This window comes from Marmota flaviventris, chromosome 1 (genome assembly GCF_047511675.1).
Source record: "Marmota flaviventris isolate mMarFla1 chromosome 1, mMarFla1.hap1, whole genome shotgun sequence".
Taxonomy (NCBI): Eukaryota; Metazoa; Chordata; class Mammalia; order Rodentia; family Sciuridae; genus Marmota; species Marmota flaviventris.
Window position 1 is genome coordinate 173,749,916 of NC_092498.1, and position 25,688 is coordinate 173,775,603.

General features: G+C 42.4%; 1 protein-coding gene across 1 annotated transcript in view; it reads left to right on the forward strand.

The window, feature by feature from the left end:
• Ptprg (protein tyrosine phosphatase receptor type G) overlaps positions 1-25,688 on the forward strand; it is a 708,866-nt gene that overhangs the window by 408,353 nt on the left and 274,825 nt on the right. The window contains exon 4 of the mRNA XM_071619197.1: positions 11,661-11,809. Coding sequence (XP_071475298.1) covers positions 11,661-11,809 — 149 coding nt within the window. The remainder of the gene's footprint in view (positions 1-11,660; positions 11,810-25,688) is intronic.

The window sequence follows — 25,688 nt, forward strand, 5'->3', positions numbered from 1 at the left end:
CGAGTGATCCACAACTTGCTGCCTCTCTGGGAGTGCATGCTTCTGGTTTGAAAGCCCAGCTAGCCAGATCCGTGCACATCTGTCTCAGCAAGCTCAGAAGCTCAGCGCTGAGCCGCAGGAATAAATCCCTGCTACTGTACTGATTCCTGTGAAAATTCTTGAAATTCCTGTGAAAATTCATACTACCTAGGCCCCCATCTCATAAATCCTTTGAAATGGCTTTAGAGGAGGGGTTTTTATAAAGTGACAGCCAGTTATATGCAATTTAAAACAAGAACATGAAATTGTTTTCTTCATTTCACAAAGTGTCAATTCGCAGTCGTTTAGAAAGTTTGATGCAGAAATCAACTTGTGGGTTTTTTGTTGTTGTTGTTCTTTTTTTGCTTTTTTTTTTTTTAATAAGCAGAAGGCTAGGAAGCTTTCCTTCTGTATATCTTGAAATGCCACATTAGCTCATCAATATTCAAGTATTTAAGCGAAACGAGAATTCATTTAATATATTAAATGAAGGCAACCTGAATAATTGCAGTCTTTTTTTTTAAAGCACACATATCATTATGTGTTTTGAAAGATGTTATGAGTGAAGGAAATAGAGCTGTAGGAGCAAGGTGTTTCATACAACTGCACATGAATCTACAATTACCAGAAAAATTAAAAGTTTAAATTTTTAAATAACGCATCTGACAGGAGCCACATGGTCTTGTCTTGGCTGCAATCATTCACTTTATATCTGCCCCTCATACCTTGTTATAGAAAATGCTTCTTTTGCTTAAATCATTAATTTTTAAGCAACACAGATTTTTTTTCTCCTCTCCAAGTATTTTTGTGAACTTCATCTTTCCAGAAAGTAAATTCAAGAGGGAGTATTTATTTATTTTTTATTTTATTTTTTTCCCTGATGGAAATTTACAGGTCACTTATCTGTAAAATAGACTCTGTCTTTGGATATTAAAATATGAATATAGAAAGTTAATATTTAAAGCAGCCTATTACATACAGACAGTAACTTTCCCATAAAACAGTTTTAATGTTCAGATCTGTCTTCACCCCCGAGACTGCTATATATCCCCATCCGGCAGAATCAATAGAGCGACTTCGTTTCACCTCGCCCACTTCTTGAAAGTTGTCTCAAATATCTTTACAAGACAGATAGCGTCTCTCTATTTCTTCCCAAGGAGCCATAACTAACTGTCCGTTGTGCCAGTACTCATTTCATTTCATCTAAAGTTATTTCTCTCGCTTTCATTTTCGAGGGATGAAAAGATAATGCATTCTATCAGGAGCACTTCAAGATGATCTTGCTGTTGCTAGCATTAGCTTCTTGCTAAACGCTCGGAATTGAAGACTTCGATGGCATTTTTTGGATGTGTGTTAATAACCATGGTCCGTAAATTTTAACTATTAGGTGTGCTTTTTGATACACACACACACACACACACACACACACATTGATATATATTTTTTTGTATCAGGGACTGAACCCAGTGGCGCTTAACCACTGAGCCATATCCCCCCCTCTTTCTTATATTTTATTTAGAGACAGGGTCTTGCTGAGTTGCTGAGGGCCTTGCTAAGTTGCTGAGACTGGCCTTGAACTCAAAATCCTCTTGCCTCAACCTTCTGAACTGCTAGGATTATAGATATGTGCCACCACACCTGGCTTTCCACGACTTTTTCTTAAATTCTGCACTAAGGATAAAGAGGAAATGTTCTCCATGAAGTATTTCCCCCACGTTCTGTTGGTTTGCTGTATTTCTTGTTAGCCTACATTCTGGTTTTTATTTTTAATTTTATTTGTAGATGGATGCAATTTCTTTATTTTATTTTATTTTATTTATTTTTATGTGGTGCTGAGGACGGAACCCAGTACCACCCACAGGCTAGACAAGTGCTCATTGAGCCACCCCCCCCTAACCCAGCCTACATTCTTTCCTATTGGAGTGCAAACAAATTGCTGGAGAAACACAGAATCTTAGTCCTGTTTATTTCTATACACTGTCTTCCTAAGTGACTGTGTGACCCAGGTTGAGTGGCAGAGAAACATGCGGCTTTGCCCTTTTTCCCACACACAGGGGTAAGGCCCCACGGAGCAGTGAGAGTCTAATGCTGAAACTTGCTCCGTGGTCATGGTCCCTGTAGTCCCGAGCTGGAGCTCACCTATTGCCTCTGTGCAGCCCAAAAGGTCGCTGTTCTCTTCCAAGGTTCGCAGAGACAACAATCCAAGCCTTTGGGTGTCAGCACTGGGCTGCCACAGTGGGCGCCCAACTGGGTTTTCAGGTGCATTCTTCATGATACATGAGCTCCCTCCCAAATTCATGGGCTGTGTTGCTTAGCCCCACCCCACAACCGTACCAGCCTGGTCACCCTAAAGTCACTTGCAGGCAAGAGCCTTTGCCATCTGGAGATCGGAAAGGAAGTGTTTTAGTCAGTTTTTTCACTACTGTGAGTAAAGGACCTGAACAGCACAAGTGTAAGGAGGAAAAGTTCATTTGGGGGCTCAGGGTTTCAGAGGTCTCAGTCCATAGACAGAAGGCTCCATTCCTCAGGGCTGGAGGGGAGGCAGGACATCATGGAGGAAGAGTGTGGTGGAGGGAAGCAGCTCACATGGTGATCAGGAAGCAGAGAGAGACTCCACTCTCCAGAGACAAATAGAGACCCCAAAGCCACGCCCCCAATGCCCCTCCTCCAGCCACACCCACCTGCCTCTAGTCCCACTGGGGGTTGGTACCCAGGGCCTTGCACACTCCAGGCAAGCGCTCTACCACCAAACTACACCCCCAGCCCCAAGAATCAAAGTTTTTTTAAAAAAAAATATGTATTAGGGCTGGGGCTGTAGCTCAGTGGTAGGGTGCTTGCCTAGCATGAATGAGGCACTGGGTTCGATCCTCGGCACCACAAAAATAAATAAATAAATAAAATGAAGGTATTATATTCATCTACAACTGAGAAAACTGTTTTAATTCATAATATCTATGGAGCAGAGATTTTGGTATTGACAGTACCCTAAATTCATTCTCATTTCAATAAGAACTATCTTTTTTTGTTTCTGGGGGTTTTTTTAGAATTTTTAATTATTTATGTGTACACAAATGGAGCACAGCTTTTCATTTCTCTGTACACAATGCTAAGTCGTACCATTCATTCCATTATACATGTACATAGGATAATAATGTGAGTCTCATCCACCATGTTTCCCACTCTCTTTCCCCTCCCCTCCCCTCCCCTCCCCTCACTCCCCTCTGCCCAATCCATAGTTCCTCCATTCTTCCCTTACCCACCCCCATTATGCACCAGCATCCACGTATCAGGGAAAACATTTGGTCTTTTTGGTATTGGCTTATTTCACTCAGCATGCTATTCTTCAATTCCATCCATATACCTGGAAATGCCATAATCTCAAGCTTTAAGGCTGAGTAATATTTATTTATATATATATATATATATATATATATATATATATATATATATATATATCTCACAGTTTCTTTATCCATTCATCTCATTAAGATCTATCTTAACCCTAATAATCCTCTTGGCTGACCAGGACCTGGATCATTTCATTTGACAGATTCTTCACCTGTATTTCCTTAGGAGTTCCAACTTGCTTTGTGCCAAATCCTTACCTTTATTTTTATGACAACATCCCCAAACCCACTTCAATTCTTTAATGACCATTAATTGGTATGAATGTGGGATATGGAAGAAAGACCAGTTTGGGGTTCATAATTCCTCATTTCTTTTTATCTCCAAGTTTTGTTGATGTCGTTACAGATTGATGGCTAAGCAGGCTGCCAAGCTCCTTAGCCATCAATCCGTATCGACACAAACAAAAATGGATTTTTGGAAAAATCTCTGATTCGGCATCATTTGTACTGGGCATCCCTGACCCTGTGTGCGTATTACACTGGGTCATCTCTGCTTAGCTCAAGGTGGCCCAAAAGAGAAAGTTTAAGATTAAATTTTTGTAAGTCCATTCATGGATTAAGAAATTGTGACACATACAGACACGCGCACACACACATGCAGTGGAGTTCTACTCAGTCCTAAAGAATAAAATTATGGCATTTGCTGATAATGGAAACAGAATATCATGCTAAATTAAATAAACCAGACTCAGAAACTCAAAGGTTGAATGTTTTCTCTTGTTATGTGGAAGCTAGAATAAAATAAAGGACAGAAGGGTTGATGGAAGGCTAGGGTCACATTCAGGCATAGGGAAGATCAGTGGTGTACAAGAAAGTGATCAAGATGGAGAGGTGAGATGGGAAAGGGGAGGTTATGCAGAATGAATTCTTTGAAAATCAAGTGTGCATCTATAAATATACCACAGGGAATTTTTACCTTTATACATAAGTAGAAAGCCCCAATCAAAAAATATATAGACAGGCCAGGCTTGGTGGCATCCACGTAATCCCAGCAGCTCAGGAGGCTGAGGCAGGAAGATTACCAGTTTGAGATCAATGTTAGCAACTTCGTGAGGCCCTAAGCGACTCAGTGGGACCCTGTCTTAACATAAAAAATCAACAGGGCTGAGGATATGACTCAGTGGTTAAGCACCCTGGATTTTATCCCCAATATTAGTTAGGTAGACATACAGACAGACAGACAAAAGGAAGACTTGGTAGAGTAGAGGAAGGATAACGGGCATCTGGGGAAGGAGAGCAGGGGTCTGGCAGATGGCAAATGGGGTTCGTGAACTGAAATTGAATTCCATGCATGTAGGATTTTGTCGGGATGAACCCAATTACTATATGTAATTATAATGCTCTGATATAAAAAAGTCGTCCTCTGGTATACAAAAGGAGTCCATTCTTTTGAGGAATACTAGGCATGATTTGGCTCTTAACTTTATAAATTACTTTGTTCCAGAAGCCCCAGATCATTATTTCTTTCTGATTATTAACTATCTCATCTTATCTGAATCCTGGGATTCAGTTAGGACCGATTTCCCTGCTTTTCTGTTGAGTGAGAGGCACCGCAAGCTCTGTTTCTTGTTTGCTAAGCTCCATTTCCTTTTTCTTGGCCCCTCGGCCCCACACTCTGCATTCAGGTTGTAGGTTAGAGTAGCTGCAGAGACAGAAGCACAGTTAACCACTTGCCCTGAAATTCAAGGTCACTTTGGAAGTCCCCTTTCTTTTTTATGGTACAGAATCTTCTGTGAGACTCCTATCTGTCATATCCTCCATGGTCAGAGGGTTACCAAGTCCATGTTGTTCATCTGTGCTACATTTACTAGTGAGTTAACTGAGACCTAGGATAATCCTGTGGCTTGTCATCTCTTGGATGTCTGTTGTTCCAACAGAGCATGTCCAGTGTCTTTTCTGAATAACTGCAGGAACTTTTTTTTTTTGTTTTCTACTACCAATTTTGGTTTCCTCTCAAGCCTTCTCCACAGCGTAGCCGTAGGAATCTACCTAGTTCTCTAATCTGATCTTGCTCATCTCTCTTTCCTTTTCTCTTTGGTAACCATATCAATGACTTCCCATTATTCTTGGGACAGAGACAGGTGGCTCACTATCTCTGCCTCTTACTACATCCTGCTTTCTGGAAGTCACTCTGGCTACCTCCTCCTCAGTCCTACTCCCACCACTTCCACTACCACAGGACCTTTGCATAAACTCTTTCTCCCTTGACTTGGTCCCTTCTTGTGAGCATTTCCCCAGGGAGCTCTCCTGGTCAGGCAACTCCTATCAAATCTTGACATATCCTGAGTTAGATGCCCATTTGCTAGAAGCTTTGCTTCTGCGATCTGTTTAGTCCTCAGTGCCTGTCATTCCCGTTGAACTTCAGCTCCACGAGGGCAGGAATATGTCTGATTTTCCTGATTCTCTTCCTCAGCAATTATTCTGTAACTATTTATTGAGTCTGCACAATAGCACATGCCTGTAATCCCTTAGGCTCAGGAGGCTGAGGCAGGAGGATTGCAAGTTCAAAGCCAGCCTCAGTCACTTAGTGAGGCACTTAGCAACTCAGTGAGACCCTGCCTCGGTGGAAGGCTGGAACTAGATCCCAGGCCTCCTGGCTTTCAGACCCTGGCCCTTCCTTTTCACCAAGAGCCCCAGGACAATACAGAAGTCAATATGGTAGAGGGTGGTCTGGGGTCCTGTGTTCAGATCCAGTTTCGCAGACTTTGCTGGCTGAACAGAGCTGCAAATGGGAGAGGGGGTTCAGATAGCGAGCAGTTGGCACGCCTCCCATTTATTTTTCTTTTAACTTTTAGCACCAACTGCTGTTTACATAGATTTGTGGTGTGAACATTTGCTTTAGCCTGGCATTATATACACACATCCAGCTTCAGTTATCAACTCTTGCTGGATATCCTGTGAAAAACTGCCCCGAGTGCCAGGGCCGAGGTCATCCTTTCAGAGATAGAAGGAAACCAACGCAATTCTGTCTTCACCCAGCAATCTGACTCCCTCTCTGCCTCTCGTTCCTGAGCAGAACCTATGGCACCCTTACATTATGGGGGTCGCCAGACCCGGGGACAATCTGGGGAGAGCCATGGATCGTCTCCCTGGGTTAATCACTTGATAAACAGCACTTCCTGGAGCCAGCTGTCGGCTGGGACATCGGTGTGAATGGCTTTTCTGAGTATTCTTCCTGTGTCCACCTTTGTGATCCTCTTTCGGAATCTGTGAAGTCCTTGCTGTCTTATTCCAGTTTTACAGAGCAGAGGCACCAAAAGATGCATTTTTTCTTAAAACACGGACCATGTGCGATCTAGGTTTCCAATTCCGACTCCTGGATTCCTGAAGTGCAGCTGTGCTCAGAATGCGACTTCTCATTTCAGGGGTCATGGATCCAGAGCGCTGTAGGTGGGTGCCACCGTGGGTTTTTTGACCTCTGGGTTACGGGGCCCTGACCTGAAGCTCCCATCTTCTTCTGCCTTCTCCATCCTACTGCTTCAATTTTACCATAAGCCGTGTTAGCCCCCAGGGCCCGTTCTAGACAATCCACTCTCATGTATACGTTTCCTCCCCCTCCTCCTCTCTCCCCATCCGTCCTGGTCAGTTCAGGCTGCCATATCAAAATGCCATTTCAGTGAGTTGGCTTCCACCAGAAATAATCCTCAGAGTTCTGGAGACTGGAGATCCCAGGTCCAGGCAGTGGTAGACTCTGTCTGGTCAGGACCTGCTGAGAAGAGGGCACCTTCTCTCTGTGTCTTCAATAGGGAGGTCCTCTCTCAGGTCCTTGTGAAGGGCACTAATCCCATTCATGAAGACCCCACCCTCATAACCTGATCCCTTTCCCATGAGCCCCACTTCCTCCTAATTCCCTCATATTGGAGATCAGCCTTTGAGTTTATGAAGTTTGTGTGTGTGTGTGGGGGGGTATATTAGTGAGCTCATTTTACCACCCATAAATTTACTACCAATAGTCCTGATGAGAACATTTACAGGAGGGAAAGTTTATTTGGGGCTCATTGTTTTGGAGGTCTCAGTTCATAGTTGGCCAGCTCCATTGCTCTGGGCCTGAGGTAAGACACAACATCATGGCGGAAGGAGGAACGCAGCTCATGACATAGCACCAGGAACAAAGTATATACCCCCAAAACAGGCACCCAGGAACCCACCTCCTCTAGCCACACTCTAGCTGCCTATGGTTCCCACCCAGCTAACCCCCGAGGGGATTAATCTATGGATGAGGTTACACCTCTTATAACCCAGTCATTTCACCCCTGGACTATCTTGCATTATCTCCCACATGAGCTTTTGGAGGACACCTCCTATCTAAACCATGACAGGGGAGCTCGATCACAGGCTGTGATGCCAATCTTGGACCATCTTGCATATCTACATTCAGCTGTTATGGCCCTTGTTTTAAAATCTGCTTTTGTTTATTATTCTTGTAATGTTATATACTTGCTTTTATTTTTCAGTTTGCTTATTTTGTTTTCATGAAGTCAAATGGATTTTAAAAGAAAGCTTTTTATGAGCATTGTCCGTAGGAAAAAACCCCATGCTCTTTGACATGGATAGAGTTACTGTGAAAAATTTTACGTGCATGGTTTATGGAAAATAAATCAGTTTCCCATGTTATCAAAATCTAGTTTAATACTTTCGGGGCAAAGGGGAAGGAGTGTGTGCCAAGGATTTGTAGAGCACCAAACAGGAGATTTTCTTTTCGTTGATGTGATTCAAGGGATAGAAAGAATACATAAGAGCAAATATCTTTTTAACAGCTGTGTTTTAGTGAACTAGAAGTATCAATCACCCCTTAAGATCTGCTCCAAGAGAGTATTTGGGCTATACCTGGCCTTAGTGGTGGTCCTATGTCATGATGCCTCTTATTTTCTTTCTTTTTTGGGTGGGAAGGAGAGAAGGAGATGGTTGTACTGGGGATTGATCTCAGGGCCACTAAACCACTGAGCCCCATCCCCAGCCTCATTTTGTATTTTATTTAGAGACAGGGTCTCACTGAGTTGCTTAGGGCCTCACTTTTGCTGAGACTGGCTTTGAACTTGCGATCCTCCTGCCCCAGCCCCCCCAGCTGCTGGGATTGCAGGCATGTGCCACTGCAGCTAATGTGATTCTTATTTTCTTCCAAGACCATGTTGCTTTCATGCTGAACTCTATCTAAAAAGGGACAGTTCCACCTCTATGGCCACCCCACTCCCTGTGCTGTACCCATGTTCCAGGCTTGATTCTAGAAATAGTTGACAGACCCCCCATTGGTCACATACCTTCCAGATTCCTGGCACTATACTCAGCTCTTTGGGAATGTGGTTGCCTCTAAATGTCAAAGGAGCCTCGAAGCGCAGGCAGGCAGTATTGGTACTGCCATTTGATCAGTGGGGTAGGATACCTGCCTGAGGTCACGCCCCTGCCAAGTGGCAGGATGAGATGCCAGTCCTCTCGGAGCTGATGCTCATAGGACATACTGTGTTCTCTGGTAACTACCTTTGGTCCCTTGTGTTTTGAAATGATGGCCATCCTCAGGGTCATTAGAAAATTGTTACAGGATAGCCAGGATGATGCCCCCTCCCCAGTTTTATAAGTAAACAAAAATAGAATCCATTCTTGAAAGGGGCAAATGTGCGTGAGGCACGCTGTGTGCTCTGGTGAGAAATACAATAAAATGAAAAATGAGATTAATGTTTCAGATTGTACAGTTCCCTAATTATGTCTTTAATTATTCATATAAAACAAGTAAAATGACCCCTGACAGAGACATAAATGATTTAGGATAAAATCAAATATTTATAGGATGACGCTGACTCCCTGCGCGTATTGTAACAGATGCACTTAGAATCTTTGCCTTCGTTCTCTGGATGTAAAATTTTATATATTGAATTTATAGCAGCGTGAGAATAAGCAACAGTATTTAGGACTCTACTGAGTTAATACCTGGGTGTTTGACATTGGAATGAAAGGTATGTGCAACGTATTATCTGATATTTTGGAAGCTACATCTTTATGTATATGTCAGTTTAGATATTATCTTAGCTAATATTTTATCTTACAAGATATTACATTTTCCAGGTCATGGAAGGACAATCTGTTTGCTTTTGTTTACCTTTTAATGTTTTAATTTGAGACAGGGTCATGCTAAGCTGCGTAGGGCCTCACTAAGTTGCAGAGGCTGATATCCAACTTTTGATCCTCCTGCCTCAGCCTCCCAAGTTGCCTGGATTACAGGCATGCACCATCATGCTTTGCTGTGTTTTTTTTTTTTTTTTAATTTATTTTTTAGCTGTAGGTGAACACATACCTTTATTTTATTTTTACGTGGTGCTGTGTATGGAGCCCAGTGCTTCACGCATGCCAGGCAAGTGCTCTACCACTGAGCTACAGCCCCAGCCCACGCCTGTCTGTTTTGTTTCTGGTGTATCAGGGATTGAACTCGGGCACTCCAGCACTGAGCCCCATCCCCAGCCCTATTTTGTATTTTATTTAGAGACAGGGTCTCACTGAGTTGCTTAGCACCTCGAGTTTGCCGAGGCTGACTTTGAAGTCAAGATCCTCCTGCCTCGGCCTCCGGAGCTGCTGGGATTACAGACGTGCACCACCTCACCTGGCTTGTTTACCTTTTTAAGTGGTTAGAAAATCAAAAGGAGGAAGCACTCTGTGAAAATTATATCAAATTCAGATTTCCATGTGGTTAAGCGAGGTTTCACAGGAGGCTGGCCTCAGTCATGTCATTGGGTATGCCTTTGGCTGCTTCTGTGGCATAAAGCTGAGACCTAATAAGTGCACCAGAGAGGGCAACTACTCTATTAAGCCTAAAATATTTAGCAAATGCCTCTTAACGGGAAAAGTGTGCCAACCCCTGTTCTAAAACATGCCCCAAACAGGAAAAAAAAAATTAGAATAATACCCTAGCGTGTTTAATTGGCACAAGAAACACTTGCTTTTACTTCATTTCATCCTTTAATTTGCTGTCCCACTAATTGAACGTTCCCTGTATATTTTCTCAGAAGTTGGAGAAAAACTGCCTTTTGAATGCAATAAAAAGGGATTTATATGAGCAGGGTTCCTTCTCTTGCGTTTAATGCTTCCTTTATTTAGAGAAGTACTGAAACTAATTGCCCTGTTTTAGAAATGGGTCATTAGTCTAGTCCCTATCTTTTATGGAGACCTCATTTGCATGCAGGGTTTCTCTCTGAAGCTCTAACTGGGATCTCTTCAGCAAGAGGAGACAGTGAGGATCTGAGAGCTTTCCCATGGCCCACACAAGCTTAGCTTTTGGTCATAAGCCATTCGGTATATTGGTTGGCATCTTACATGTACTTAGTAAGGATGTATTAAATGAACTAATGGATCCACTTTAGGAAAAAGAAAATGTATCCCTTTTAAAATAGAAACTAGTATGTACCCATTAGATATTAAGATTCTTTTGCCGAAATAAATTTCTCCAAGAACCTTAATCTAAGTTGTTCTCCAATTTTCTTTCTCCTTGTTCAAGAAGGAAAGATGTGTTTTTGCAATGAAGGCTGTGATCAGGTATAGATCCCCAATGTTGTGCATGCTCTCATGATTTTGTTTTCCCTCATGGATAAGGGAAGTATTCATGTGTTTAGAATTAAGAATAGAGGAGTTCTAATTTGCAATGTTCGAGTGACTTAATAAGTAGATTTTCCACCGCAGTTCCCTGGGCATGTTTATCAAATGTCAAGACTGCCACTAATAGTCTTCTAATTTTTGCATTAATATTGGGAAAACTTGCAAATTCCCTCCCTGATATCTTGCCTCGGTTTTCTGATCAAAGAAACATGCTTCATGCATCTGGCTCAATGTATACATTTCCTGTCTCATTTTCAAACCTTGAGTCTTGGGGGTAGCCCCAGGAAACAGTGCTTAAAAAGAAACCTCTCACTCTCCTGGTAGTTTTGATTGTCATGCTAATTTAGGAGACACTGTCACAGACCAACTTAGTTTGTCATATATTCTCTCTCTCTCTCTCTCTCATATGTTAAATGGATAAAAAAATTCTGAGATTTCTCTCTCTGGGAATTGTCATGATGGAGAACCTACGGGTGATCTAAGCGTGTTCTGCTGCTAGAATGTCCTAATTTCTTCATGCCCGTGGTTTTGACTTGTTGTTTAACAGGTCGGTGAGGAGATGATTCCCACCATGACAATCATGAACTGTATTAGAAGCAACAGAAGCAATCCTTCCTCAGGGTGTGAAACTCACGGTGTGTTCCCCTTCTCTTTTAGTGGCCATCCTTCTCAAAGATGACTATTTTGTGAGTGGTGCTGGCCTGCCTGGCAGATTCAAAGCCGAGAAGGTGGAGTTTCACTGGGGCCACAGCAATGGCTCCGCGGGCTCCGAACACAGTGTCAACGGCAGGAGGTTTCCCGTGGAGGTGAGAGAAGATCTCTAGAGATCTGCAAGCATGGCTGTCCTTTGAATGTTGATGTTAATCACATGCTTTTTCCTTACCTTCATTTTTTTGTACAAATCAGACTGGATAAAAAGAAACATTTCTGCCAAGAAATCCTTTATTGGCTGGATATCATGATGCATGCCTGTAATTTCAGTGGCTTGGGAGGCTGAGGCAGGAGGATCGCAAGTTCAAAGCCAGCCTCAGCAACTTTGCAAGGACATTTGCTCAGCGAGACCCTGTCTCTAAATAAAATATCAAAAAAGGATGGGGATGTAGCTCAGTGGTTAAGTGCCCCTGGGTTCAATCCCTAGTACCAAAAAAAAAAAAAGCCCATATCTATAGCATGTTATCTGGATGCTTCCTACCAGGCCTCTCCTCCTTTGTTCAAGGGGAGAAATAGGGAAATTGCAGGCATCCTGGTTTGGTGGACTCTCCCCTGGTCAATGCAATTGATCATTTGTTGATTTGACAGTCTGTTTTCACAGTTCATTTCTGAAACGTTCGTTGCTCTCTGAAGCCAACATTTTGTGTGAAACTTGGGTGACTTTCATTGTCATTCTTTGGAAAACTAGTGACATGAAGAAGGGTCTCAAACCTTCTTTGTTTGGAGGTTTTTCTGCTCCCGGCTACTGTTGAGAAAGATGCTCTGTTAGTGGCCTGAGTCCCTGTTAACTTTGCCTGGATGGATGATGACATTTTGCTTTAGTCCTGACATACCTTACACCTTTTTACAGACCCTCGGTGCTGATGTGCAGGGAGGAGAGGGATCTGGTCACCAACTCCGTTATTAACCTTAGCTAGGGATGCGACTTCCCTTCTGTGGCTGACTCATTGTTGTGAATATTCTTCTGCTGTGATAAACGTGTTGGTTGGCTCCGGATGTGGTCATTCTTAGGTCTAAAATGAATGTATTTCCTGTCTATGATTCTACCCAACCATGGAGTGACTCTGAACTGGTAGCATGTTATCATCCAAGGAGCCAAGTGGCCAAGGACTATTTCCAACCTTTAACGTTTCTTGTCCTGCTTTGTGAATCCAATGAATATGGTACCACCTAGGGGTTCTGGGTTTATTGTCCCTGTTCAACAAAGAATCGAAGAACAGACACAGATAGCAAGCAAGAAGTAGGTTTATTGCAAAATTGACAGAGATAGACCTCTCCCAAGAGAAGGGGCCTCAGAGCTGGGAATCCAGTGGGGGAGTTCTGGCCTGTTCTTTTTATGGTCTCTGAAATTTCCTCCTTTCCTTATCTCCTCCCCTGTCCACGTGTTCTTCACTATTGGTGCCCCCCTGTCCACATCTGTTTTAATTTTTTCTTGGATCCCTGCTTAGGAGTACAAGTATAGAAGTGTCTTTCTGATTGGGTCCCCATTTGTGTCCACTAGCACTTTGGTCCTGCAGGAAGTTGACCTCCCTGCTCCTCTGTTCTGGCCCCGCCCCGACCTCCTCACTCACCATCTTGCCCTGGCCGCCTCGGCCCTTCTACATCTCCCTCAAATACCTGAGGCTCCCTTCACAAAGAAAATACATGTGCGTATCCACACAGAGGTGTTCATTTGCTTCTAATTGCTGTGAGCCTTTGGGGCACATTCCAGATCCAAACCCTAACCACATAGACTTGCATGTAATTTCTCGGGTTTTATTATTCAGCCCAGCGCCTCATGTCTGTGTTTGGACCTTCTGTGTATCCTTGGAGCTTAGGTGAACGTGTCCTATAAGATGGGGAAAATCTCTTTGTTTATAGAAACTTTCAAAGGTAATAGGGGAAAAAATTCCAGGTCAGTTCTGTGATTCCCCAAATCTGTGATCCCAAAAAAATTACATAATCATTTTTCCAGCAGATTCTAAATCGGCATTCTCTCCATCAATTCAGTTCTGACACCTTCTACCTGATAGAGCTTCAGACCCAGTCTGAAGTCTAGGTCTCTGGAACGTCTGTCCAATCCAAATTGGGGCTCCCTCAACCTACTCTTTACATCCCATTAATTTGCTTGAGTGGCTCACAGAACTCGGGAAAATAGAAATGTTTCCTTGTTTATTATGAAGAATATCTTAAGGGATGCACACAAGTAGGCAGATGTCTCCATGGGGCTGGGGTGTGGCACCCTTCCTGCACATGGTTTAGTCCTTGTTCACTTTCTTGTAAGATGCTAGGGATCCATCTGTCCTAGAGCTCTCCATGGTCAGTTTTCTGTCACTCTGACAAAATACCTGAGAAAATCCACTTAAAACAAGAAAAGGTTCGTGGTTTTTTTGTCCATGATCACTTGCCTGCATTTTTTCTGGGCCTGTGGCGAGGCAGAGCATCATGGCAGGGAAGTGCCTGTTGGAGCTTATCTCCTGGTCACTAGGAAACTAAAGGAAAGAGTTAGAGGAAGGGACCTGGAATGAAAGGGTACATCTGCAGTGATGTGCTCCCTCCAAGAAGGCACTACCTCCACAGTTTCCATTACCTCCCACCAGGTCATGAAGTTATGAATGCATGAGTGAATTAATCCATGAATGAGGTCAGAACCCTCATGATCCGGTCTCCTCCCCAAGGGCCCACCTCCGAATACTGCTGCCATGGGGACCAAGCTTTTAACACATGAGCTTTGGCAGACATTTTAGATCCAAATCCTAGCACTCTGCAAACCCTATCCCTTGGGATTTAATAGAGGATCCATTTAAACGTGGACAGCCCTAAGGAAAGGTGACTGGACAAAAGGAATGTGAACCATTGCTGATCCTGTCTCTCTGCTCCTCTGCCTCTCTGTGCAATATTCTTTCCGCCTGGGTACACAAGAGGTGTCTTAGGATCTATTAGCAGATAAGGCAGGTTTATTACCTTTTCATTTCTGTCACCAAACTACCTGAAAGGACCACCTTAAAGGAGGGGATATTTATTGGGGGCTCATGGTTTCTGAGGTCTCAGTCCATAGACGGCGGAACCAATGTCTCTTGGGTCCAATGTGAGGCAGCATATCAAGGTGGATGGGTCCAGAGAAGGACAGCTGCTTACCTCATGGCAACCAGCAAACAGAGAATAGAGGCAAGAGGGGAAGGGGCCGCAGAGGAAGATGCACCCTTCCAGGACATGTCTCCAGTGACCCATTTCTGCCAGTCACACTTCACCTGCCTACAGTCACCACCCAGTGAGTCCCTTCAAACCAGGGTGAGCTGAATGGTCAGGTTACAGTTCTCATAATCCAATCAGTTTACCTCCAAATATTCCTGCATTAACATGCCAGCTTTGGGGGGGACACCTTGTATCCAAACCATCATAACAGGTTACAGAATTTCTTCATGGGCAGCTCCAAGACAGAAAGGTAGAGTTTCTCTGACTCAACTTGGGGAAGGGATTCTAGTTTCTGTGGTCTACCTTGGAGAAGGGATAAGGAATCCTGGATGAAAACCAAAATATGCATATCTTAAGACCACATGCTCCTACTGATGCACAAAGAGGTCTTCCCACCCACTGTTCCTTGAAAAAACCAGCGATTGCTACTCTGGGAAAACAGTTCATACTCTTTCTCATTGAGCTGACAGATTCTCAGTACCCAGATCCTCTCCCTGCACAGGGAGTCCTCTCTCTGTGGACTTCCTGTCCTAGTCACACTAATTATATATGTCTCCTGGGAGGGATTCTACTTCTCTCCACCCTTTGAATGGGATGAATCATTTCTTAGAAGTCTCACTTTATTTATACTTGGAAAACTTGATTTTGAGAAGCCAAATGACATCATGCTTTTCTAAGTGTGGGGTTTCCCTTCTGGTCTTGCTGTCGGGTTCCCATTGGCAGTGAGAGTGGAAGGGGCCGTCTGGGTCCAGCCAGCTCTGCTCAGAAGCCTCTTTGTCTTCAAATTGGGTTACCATTTGTTCCATTCATCTTTTTCTGGACAAAAGACCTGTGCTTGAAAGCTTGAAAAAACTTAATCGGGCAGCTACCTTGGCAAGGAAAGTCTGTGGAGCTAGGAACTGGGGACCCCAACTTCATTTGTCACCACCTCCTCTAATACCCAGACAGCCCGTCTCCTCCTTATATTTTATTGTGGAAAAATGCACAGAATAGATACATACTTTCATGAAACCTTATTACTCATTTTAAAATAAGTGTCTCAGTTTTCCATTATTTAAACCATTGCATTCAGAAGCTAATCCACGGTGGCATCTACGACTGATTGTTTTGACCAAGTCGCTTAAGGTTTTTTTTTCTTTTTTCTTTTTATCAGATGGTAGGTAAGGATGCCCATATTAATTGGATTTCTCCTCCAAGCCCATCAGGTTGCATGCTTGCTTTCTGCAAATGTGATAATCATGTTCAATTTCTTAGTGGTATCTTTGGAGGAACTCGAATTTCAGAGATGAGAGGTAACGGAAGCAAATTTAACTTTAAAATATGCACAACCCAGTTGCTCACTTTTGTCCAAAACGTGTCTGCAATATTTTATGCTAGGTTGCTTTATTTGAGCTCTTTATTAATACTAGCTCTTTCTGAAATTTTTATACTGTTTGAACATCTCCGAGGTGGATTATTTCTTTTCATGTAACTACATCATACTTCAAGAAACTAGAGTGAAAGTTTTAAAAAAATAATTAATGTGTGATGGAATAATTTAGCAGCATTGAGGATAGTATTTATCCTGTATGTACTGTGCATGAGGGCTAGGGGACAGTCATTGCAGGAGGTTGCACTGGGACTGGTGGAATAATTCAGTTGTGGCTTTCAACTGAGGGTGATGACCTACCCCCTGTCACCCTGGCCAAAGTCCAGGAAGCACTGTCTGGAGACATTTTTGGTCACACCATGTTAGCAGGGATATGCTACTAGATTCTAGTGTGTAGAAGACAGGGATACTCCACAACTTCCCAGTATCCACTGCATCTGGTACCCAGATGTTACTCGTGTTACCACTATGAGCTACAGGATCAGAGAGATCAGGGTGTTGAGTGGAACTGAGTCTTTTAAACACATTTGGAGACTGAAGACTTGATGGGTGCAGTGGCACATGCCTGTAATCCCAGCAGCCTGGGAGGCTGAGGCAGGAGGATCATGAGTTCAAAGCCAGTCTCAGCCACAGCGAGGCCCTAAGCAACTCAGTGAGACTCTGTTTCTAAATAAAATACAAAATTGGGCTGGGGATGTGGCTCAGTGGTCAAGTGCACCTGAGTTCAATCCCTGGTACAAAAAAAAAAAAAAAAAGGACTTGTCTCTTGTGGTGGTTTGGTGGTTAGAGAGGAATCGTTCTTTGCCTTGTGCCCTATTAGAATGACTGGTCCTGCCTGTTAGACTCTACTGTTCATACAGTCACAACCTTGGGAATTTCAATAGCTGGCTCAGTCCTTCAGCCCCTGCAGGCTGAATTTGAAGCTTGTGCCCTAGGAGAAGCTGGAGCCGCTCCCTGGGGGTAAGTGGCAACAAGCCTGCCTTGTAGGTTTCGATGCTTTCCAGGAATGCTCTCAGGTCATCTACAACGTGGGCATTCAGAAATTGGAGCGCTCCACATTTTCCTGGCTGAAATCCTGGATTTGGTTTTGCAGGGGCAACACTTAGAAACTTCCAGTCTGATAATTAACCAAAGACAGTCCCGTGAAGACGAAAGAAAACAAAAACTCTTCCTTTGCCAGTGTTCTGGACGGCTCAGTTAAAGTCAGAAAAGAAAGCCTCAGTAGTTGCAATGCTGAGCCTCAGAGACTAGACCCTATTTGGGTCCTGAAACATTCCTCAATGCCCTTACTTTTTGAGCTTGATTCTCTGCCTGAAGGTGAGCTTTTCCTGAGTCTTTTGTTGTGGAGGGGTGGGGACAGAAAGGTAAACCAGAAAGTCACAGACCATGCCTTCAGGCTGTTTATACATAGTGATGCCATAGAAATTGAACAGTCATGTCAATGCTATCTAGTTCCAGGTTGACTAGTCTTAGAAGCAGAGGGACATTTTGCCACAGATGAAAGATTGTTGTCGAGTTAATAGTATTTACACAGATGGAAGAGATGGATTGGAGCCTTTTGGTAGGACAGAGATGTCCAAAGGCCCTGGGGCTGACCATGCCTGGTGAGTTTTGGTAAAAATCCAAAATATCTACTCGTTAATTACTAGAACCTGTGAATATGTTCCTTTGCATGGCCAAAGGGAATTGTAGATGTGATTTAGTGTCCTTTAAGATCATAAAGCTTAGAATAAGATAGTGGTGTTATAATGGTGACTGGAAATGGAATGTTCCAGTTCTTCCATGACTGCTGGACTTTTCTGTGATCTCTCCCACCACAGTCATCTCTGATAGCTCTTTTGCCCATGTGAGTCTCCTCCCCGTTCCTTGCTCTGTCCGTGTTTTGTAGTTGGTGATCTCAACACGGGTTCATATAGTGCTAATTGGAATTGAATTAGGCCATGTCTCCACTAATAACTGCAGTTGGATTTAATTCAAGGAGAAACCTCCAGGTAAGACCTCTGAGCTCCATTAAAGTAGAGGTCCTATGGGTGTGTGTTGACTGAGGTAATTAAAATCTTATTGATTATAATAAGAGATTGCAGGAGTTGTTGATTCAGACTTACTGGCGCTTACGTCTTCAGTAAGCTTCAGTGATCCAAAATGATTGTGCCCTTTCCAGCAAAACCCCCGGGTGGCTTATTTCAGCTCTCTTGAGAGCATCTTATCAAGTGAAAAGCAGCGGAGATGTTTTTCTTAATATATACCATGTACACATCACCATATGGTTCCGATCTAGAAGCCCTTATCTGAAACCTCAGAGGCCAGATGTTTTAGATTTCAGAATCTGTTTTTGGAAAGGTGCTGTCGCCTACATGCTTGGCTGTAGTGCAGAACACACGCACGAGGGTCTGCAGACACCCATCTTAAAGGATTCACCATTTCACGTGGCCTGAAGACTGTAAAAACATCTTGACGTGTTAAAAAAGAAATAGTTGTTGAGTGTCTTTGTGAACTAGATGCTTGTTATTAAGTTGGGGGACTGGGCCATTCTATTAAAAATAACGTTTGCAGTATCCAATTTTTTTCTTCTCATACGTTGTGTACTTTTGGGGTCACTTTGTGAAATTGTTGCAGGCCACCTTGTCCAGCCCGGGTTCACAGAGCCCTTTGACAGTGGAGATGATGACCAGGCTGGTTTTTGACCTGCACCTGTCTCTTAATGGGATCTTTTCTTGCAGGTGTCACAGAGGGTCCCGTGGCTCTCTGGTGTTTGCTATCTGGTGCTGCGTGGTTTGCTCTGTATTGACTTCTGTCAAATGGCCAAGGAATGAGTTGAAATTGAGTCAGCGACCTTGTTGAAATAAAGACTCTATTTTGGAGAAGGGTGTTTCAGCCTTAGTTTTCATCTGGCTGATCTTTCATGCGCACGTCCTGTGTTGATAAGAGGCACATTTGAGGAGGTCCCGATACTTGGGGTGTGCTCCAGGGAGATGTCCCTGGCTGGTTGTGCAAAGGCAGGGAGCAGGTTTTTGTGAGCTAAAACCTACCTTGTCCCTGTGTGGTATCTGACAGAGCTCACAGGTATCTTTAGATGTGACCTTGCCTTGGCACCATTTGATGTTCTGTCCCTGACATGTGATATGTTGATAGCGGATGGAATTGTGCTGAGGACTGGTCAAAGAGATGACACTTTCTGAAAGGGACATTGGGTAAATTGGAGGTAGCCACCAAGGTGAAACCTGGGCGCCTTCAGACAGCCCAAGAGAAGGCATTGGGTGGGTGCTACAGTTGGGGTGGGGCGGTGACGGTGACCGTGTTGTAGACATATCTTAATAAGCACTGCTTGGTCTAGAACTTTCCAGACGTTTGCTCCTGGGGTTTTCACATCAGTCTTATAAGCAAGGTGCTCTTACTACACTGAGTTTAATTATTGCTTCTCCAGGATCCAGGCTCTGATAGCTCCAATACCCGAACCACAATTTTTTTGTGATAAATAATCTCATTGTTTTTCTTTTTGGTGTTCAAGGCTATTTTGTTATAAACACCCATGCAATGGAAATAATTTTATTAGAATCTTAACTACTGTTTATTGTATAATAAGCAGGCAAGGAAAAAAAATAAACCCAAAGGGCTTTAAATGCTCAGATTGCTTAATCATAGAGAGGGGGCATGAAGGGTACTGGAAGTATTGTCAGCTCTGTGCTTAGAAATATCTACCGAATATACTGGTTTTTTTTTTACCCGATCTCATCACTTAGAGCAGGTACACCTGAGAGTCAAGGTGAAGTTAGGCACACATTCTACTTCTACATTTTATATGTACATATATATATATAATATACATATATATATATATATATTATTTGCTACTTCCAAATTTTTATAAGGAACATTAAAAGCAATAAAAGGAAACAGGTCGTTTTATTTGAGTTTTACAATTAATTTTATTTTCTATTTAATTTACATGATGCCATAAAAATGCAGCTTATGCACACACTAATAATTGATCATCATAAAAGCAATTAAAATCAAACTGATTTTTAATCCATTATATTTACCTTAATGTACTCAAAATACGATGCCAACAGAAACTGAATATAAAAAGTTATTACTGAGATACATTGCACTCTGTTCTTGTACTAAGTCTTTGAAGTTCAGTTCATATTTCATGCTGACAGCATGTCTCTCCTTGGACTGGCCACCTCCAAATTCCACACGTTTAGAAGCCACAAGTGGGTACGGGCTGCCATATGGAATCTGGCAGACTTATGGATTCCAGACATCACTAATGGAATTTAGATGGTAGACTCACCAGGAGATGAAGAGAAGCTGATTTTTTTTTTTTTTTTTTGGTAGTTTTTCACTTCCAGCACCAACAAAAAGCAGGTGAAAGGATACATGATAGCAGGTATGGAGGATGAATGATTTTAAAGATCTCATGTGCAACATGAAGACTGTATTAACAGAATTGTGTATTATGCTTTTGTTAAATGAACAGACTTTAGTTGCTATTGGCCCAATAGGGAAAAAAAAATGGGGACCTATGTGAGATGCTGGATGTGTTAATATGATTCACTTTTGTGACCATATAGGTATGTATGTAGGTATATATATATATATATAGGTATATATATATATATATATATATATATATATATATATATATATTCTCTATATTTATCTCACAATGTCACATTGTGCACCTTAAACATACACAATAAAATCTGTTCACACCCACACATATGCAATAGTTCAACTTTCCATTGGAACCACAAAGTGTTCACCTAGGTATATAGCGGGTTTTTTTTTTTTTTTATAAGCTTTTCATTTTTTCCCCCTTATTTTTTCACTTTTACAACATTGATTCCCAGAGCTTTGAACACTATTCTTCTCAGAATCCATTTCCAAGCTGAAGAACTCAAATAAAGCTGGCCAGGGAGACCTTTATACACGGAAGGTAGAGACCTCAAGCGGCTGGATCAGATGTATTGTAAGTTCAGGTCAAGAGGATTTATGGGCATGTGGTTCAGCAACACCCCCTGCCCACCATCTACCCCCTCTTTTTTTTTTTTTTTTTGTCCTGTCAAGATTTGAGCAGAAAGGTTTCAAACCATCTTAAATCTAAAGCCTTTAGCAAGTTCTTTAGTGCCACTGTCACTCAGAGGGGACAGTCAGAAAGATTTACAAGGAATAAAAAGAAGGCAAGTTTAAAAGAAAGTCTATTTCTTTTCTCTCCTTTAAATCTCTCTGGTACAGAAACTCCCAGCACCCTCTTTATTGAAATGGCAAGAAAGTTCCTAATGCGTATCCATCTAGAATTCATAGTGTTCTGCATACATTGACTGTGATACATGGAAGCCAGCCAGGCAAATCACCAAAACCCTATTTTATGTAAAAATATAAATTTTACCTTTTAAATATTTGAGGATGTCTTAAAAGACAGGCCTTTAACACTTAGGTTAATACATGGAAGATTTGGGGGGTTAATTGCAAAATAACTTCTTAATCCCAGCTCTTAGATCATTCGGATTCAGCTTCAACTTCTGATTCTCCTTTTTTAATCCTCTACTGCATTGGGTTAGGAAGTTCAGTATTTCAGGGAATTTCCATAGTTTATGCCTCAGTATTTATTATTCCATGGTCAAGGTAGCCATTTTTCAGGCTCCCTCTGTGTTTGCTGTTGAACTTGCCTCTGTCTCTCCTTTCTCTGTTTATCACTTCTTGTCTCATTTATTAGTGGGCCATGTGTGAGCCGAAATGACAGAACTAGGCACAGGAAAATACCTTTAAATAAGCGTGGCTCCTGTATAGTTTCTGGATTCTCGTTAGTCCTCTTTCATGGGTCTACATGAAATGTGAGCTGTGGTCAGTTATATTTAGGAAATTCTGCATAATATGTCTTTCTTTTACAGCTTGATAATGAGCTAACAGAATAGACATCTTGAAAAATACTCCAGGAGAAAGAGGATTTTAAGGGATTTTCATTTGACTGGGACTTGCTCAAACCCAATTGACTATGAAACTTGTTGTGGTTTGGATGTGAGGTGTCTCCCAAAAGCTCATGTGGGAGACGATGCAAGAATGTTTTTAGAGATGAATGTTTTTAGAGATGGGTTATGGGAACTTTAACCCAATTAGTGATTGAATCCCCTGATCGGGATTTACTGGATGGTAACTGGAAGTAGGTACAGTATGTATGGAGGAGGTGGGTCATTGGAGGCATGCCTTTGGGACAACATATTTTATCACTGGAGAATGGCATCTCTGTTTCCTGGTGCCATGTTCCCAGTTGCTTTCTTCTGCCACATCCATCTGCCATGATGTTCTGCCTCACATCAGGCTCCAAGGAATGGAGTTGACCTTCTGTGGAATGAGACCCCTGAAGCCCTGAGCCCGCAAATAAACGTTTCCTCCTCTACAATGGTGCTCAGTAGGTCTTTCAATCACAGCTGGGAAATGGCTGACTAAAACGGGACCCTTCTTATTTGTCTATCTTGTGAGATTACTGTTGAGGAGAATACCCTCGGGAATGGCCGCCCCCAAATCATTCAGGGCAGAGCTTTTCCTTGGTTGATGTGACAAATATTTAGATTATTTGTCTATGCTCTTCTTTTCCAGTTCCTGAATCCTCAACAGGGTTTCTTCATTCAGCAGGTTGAGGAGTCTTCTTTGTGTGGGACCCACAGGGTCCTGCCCTCAAGGGACTTTAACTTCAGTAGGTGCTAAAGGCCTGAGGCAGAGGTTTGCCCAGACTGTTGGTAGCACATCCAGGAGGCCAGTGCTCCTGAAGGAGAGGCAGAGGGGATAGAAACAGGAAATGCACTCAGGCAAACCCTCTAAGTTCCCAGGCTTTGAGGCCTTGTGCACCAGGGGAAAGTCCTGGCCTGTACTTCAGGCTGGTTTGAAGCAGCTAGAATATTCTCAGCAAAGGAGTGATGTTATCTGGCTTATATTTCTGAAGCATCTCTCTTGTTGCACTTCAGAGTAGGAAATATCTGTGGATGTCCAGTGAAAAAATAATGGTGATCAGTAGAAAGGTGACTGCTTGGGCCAGGAACGGCCAGCAAGAGGCCCAGTTCGGATTATTTTGAGTGAAGAATGTGCTCACTAAGAGGGAGATAGGATAGTATTGTTATCATAGGTGATCAAATTTGTATTTCTTGGTTACCAAAAATATATATAGTAATTATAATCATAATAATGTACAATTTGAAGCAGACTTCAGGATAACTAACCAGTCTAATACTTTGCAACATTTCATGTAGATTTAAAATAAATCTTTCGAACTTTTGATTATGTAATATTCACATATATTATTATCTATTACATACGAGTTTTCATTGCATAATAGATGCTGTATGCTGAAAAAGAATGGAACACAGAGATGTGATTGTTCAACCTAATATAAATAAAGCAAACCTCCTCCTCACAGGGTAATTTCAGTTAAATCGAGTGCTTTGAGCCAGACCCGCATCTTCTCAGAGCTTATTCACTACAGATGGTCCCCCATTTATGATGCTTTGATTTGGAAGGAAAGCCTGGAGAAAACATACCTTACATTTTGAATTTTCATCTTTTTGGAGGTATAGCCCTTTCTCTTCATGCTGGGCAGCCACAGCGGGCCACAGTTCCCAGTCAGCCCATGATCATGAAGGGACCAATAGCCACTCTGCTGTGGGCCTTGTTATCAAGCTAGATGATTGGTGCATTAGGCATATCAAATACATTTTTTCACTTTTTGTTTTTGGTACTGGGGATTGAACCCAGAGGTGCTTAGTCACTGAGCCACATCTCCAGCCCTTCTTTATAGTTTCTGTTAAGCAGGTCTCACTGAGTTGCTTAGGACCTCACTAAGTTGCTGAGGCTGGCTTTGAACTCACAATCCTACCACCCTAGCCTCCTGAGCTGCTGGGATTACAGGTGTTCACCACTGCGCCCATACATACAATATTTTTTGACTTATAGTGGATTTATTTGAACGTAATCCCATTCTAAATTGAAGCCTCTGTAGCAGCCATTAGCGTTACCTTGATTGTCTTCTCAACACACCGATCTTCAATTCGTCTATTCCCCACCACCACACATTTTCCATCATTTCTACCCTGGCTCAAGCCATTACCATCTCTGATTTTCATTTTGCTACTCATTCTTCAAAGGTCTTTCTTGCCCCCAGCAAGTGATTCTATACAGTAATGAGAGGTTACTTTTAAATGCTTGGATTGCTTTAGCTTAAATTCTTCTAGTGCTTTCCAATCACATCTTTAATAAAAAGTTTTTACTTTGACCCTCAGTGCCCTCTTGACCTGATTCCTATATCCCACTCCCTTCCTAAACTCCTCGCCACCCTGTGTTCATGCATTCTTTGATTCCAGAATGTTCTCTTCCTGTTTATTGCATCTCCTGGCTCATTCCTGTCACCATCTTGCCAGGTATAACATAGCATGCTCTCTCCTCCCAACTCAGTGCTTTCCAGTTACTTAGTTTTATTTTCTGTATAGCAACTGCCACTGTTTATAACTATATATTAATTTGTTTACTAGGTTTGTTTAAACTCTCCTACCCCTCAACCACCCCCACTCGCTGTCTATAAACCTATGGAGGAAAGGAGTCAGTCTGTCGGTTCACTGCTAAATCTCAGCTACTAATGAAGACAGTCCCGTCACAGCATAAGCAATCATATCTATTAGGAAAATAACATTCTTGTATTCTATCCTCATCCTGTGGGCACACTGGTTAAAGAGCAAGAAACGAATTCCTGAGAATGGAAACTTTTAATTCATTCATTATAAAGATGTTTAAAGAAGCAAATCCTCCCCCTAAACTACCTCTTGTATGAAGAATATGAATGACCCAAATAAATTAGTTACTCTCAAATAAACACATTCATCCTCTTGCCTCATGCCGTGAGGCTGAGGGTTAGTTGTGTGGCTCAGAAAAGGATCTTTTTAAGGTCCGTACTTCTAGAGTGTAGCTCTTCTATTAACAACCATTACGCCCAAGTATCAAGACAGATTGTTCCAATTAGTCAACGAGGTCCGGGTTTTTGAGAGCTGTTAATATGCACACGAGCAATTACTGTTGCAGAATTAAAAGGCACAGCTTTGGGAATTTTAGATTGAGATTATCAGTTTTGGTTGAGAGCTAAGGCAGAAGCCATAAGAATGGTGTGCTGCCTTTTTCTGCGGCTCTCTCATGGGAAGGTGCTCTGGTGCCCACACACAGAAGGTCCTGAGGTTGCTACATTCTCATGCCATCCCAGATCAGTGTCTTCCTCTGTATTCATTGAGAATCAGTCATGGCTGTGTCAGAAGGAACAAGAAAAACCAGCCTCTTGAGCTCATGGAACCTAAGGGACCAGCAGAGTGAATCTTAACCAGAATTAACATTAAAAGGAAGTAGACATTTTTTATCTTTTAAAAGCACATTCGAGTTTTTTTTTTTTTTCCTGG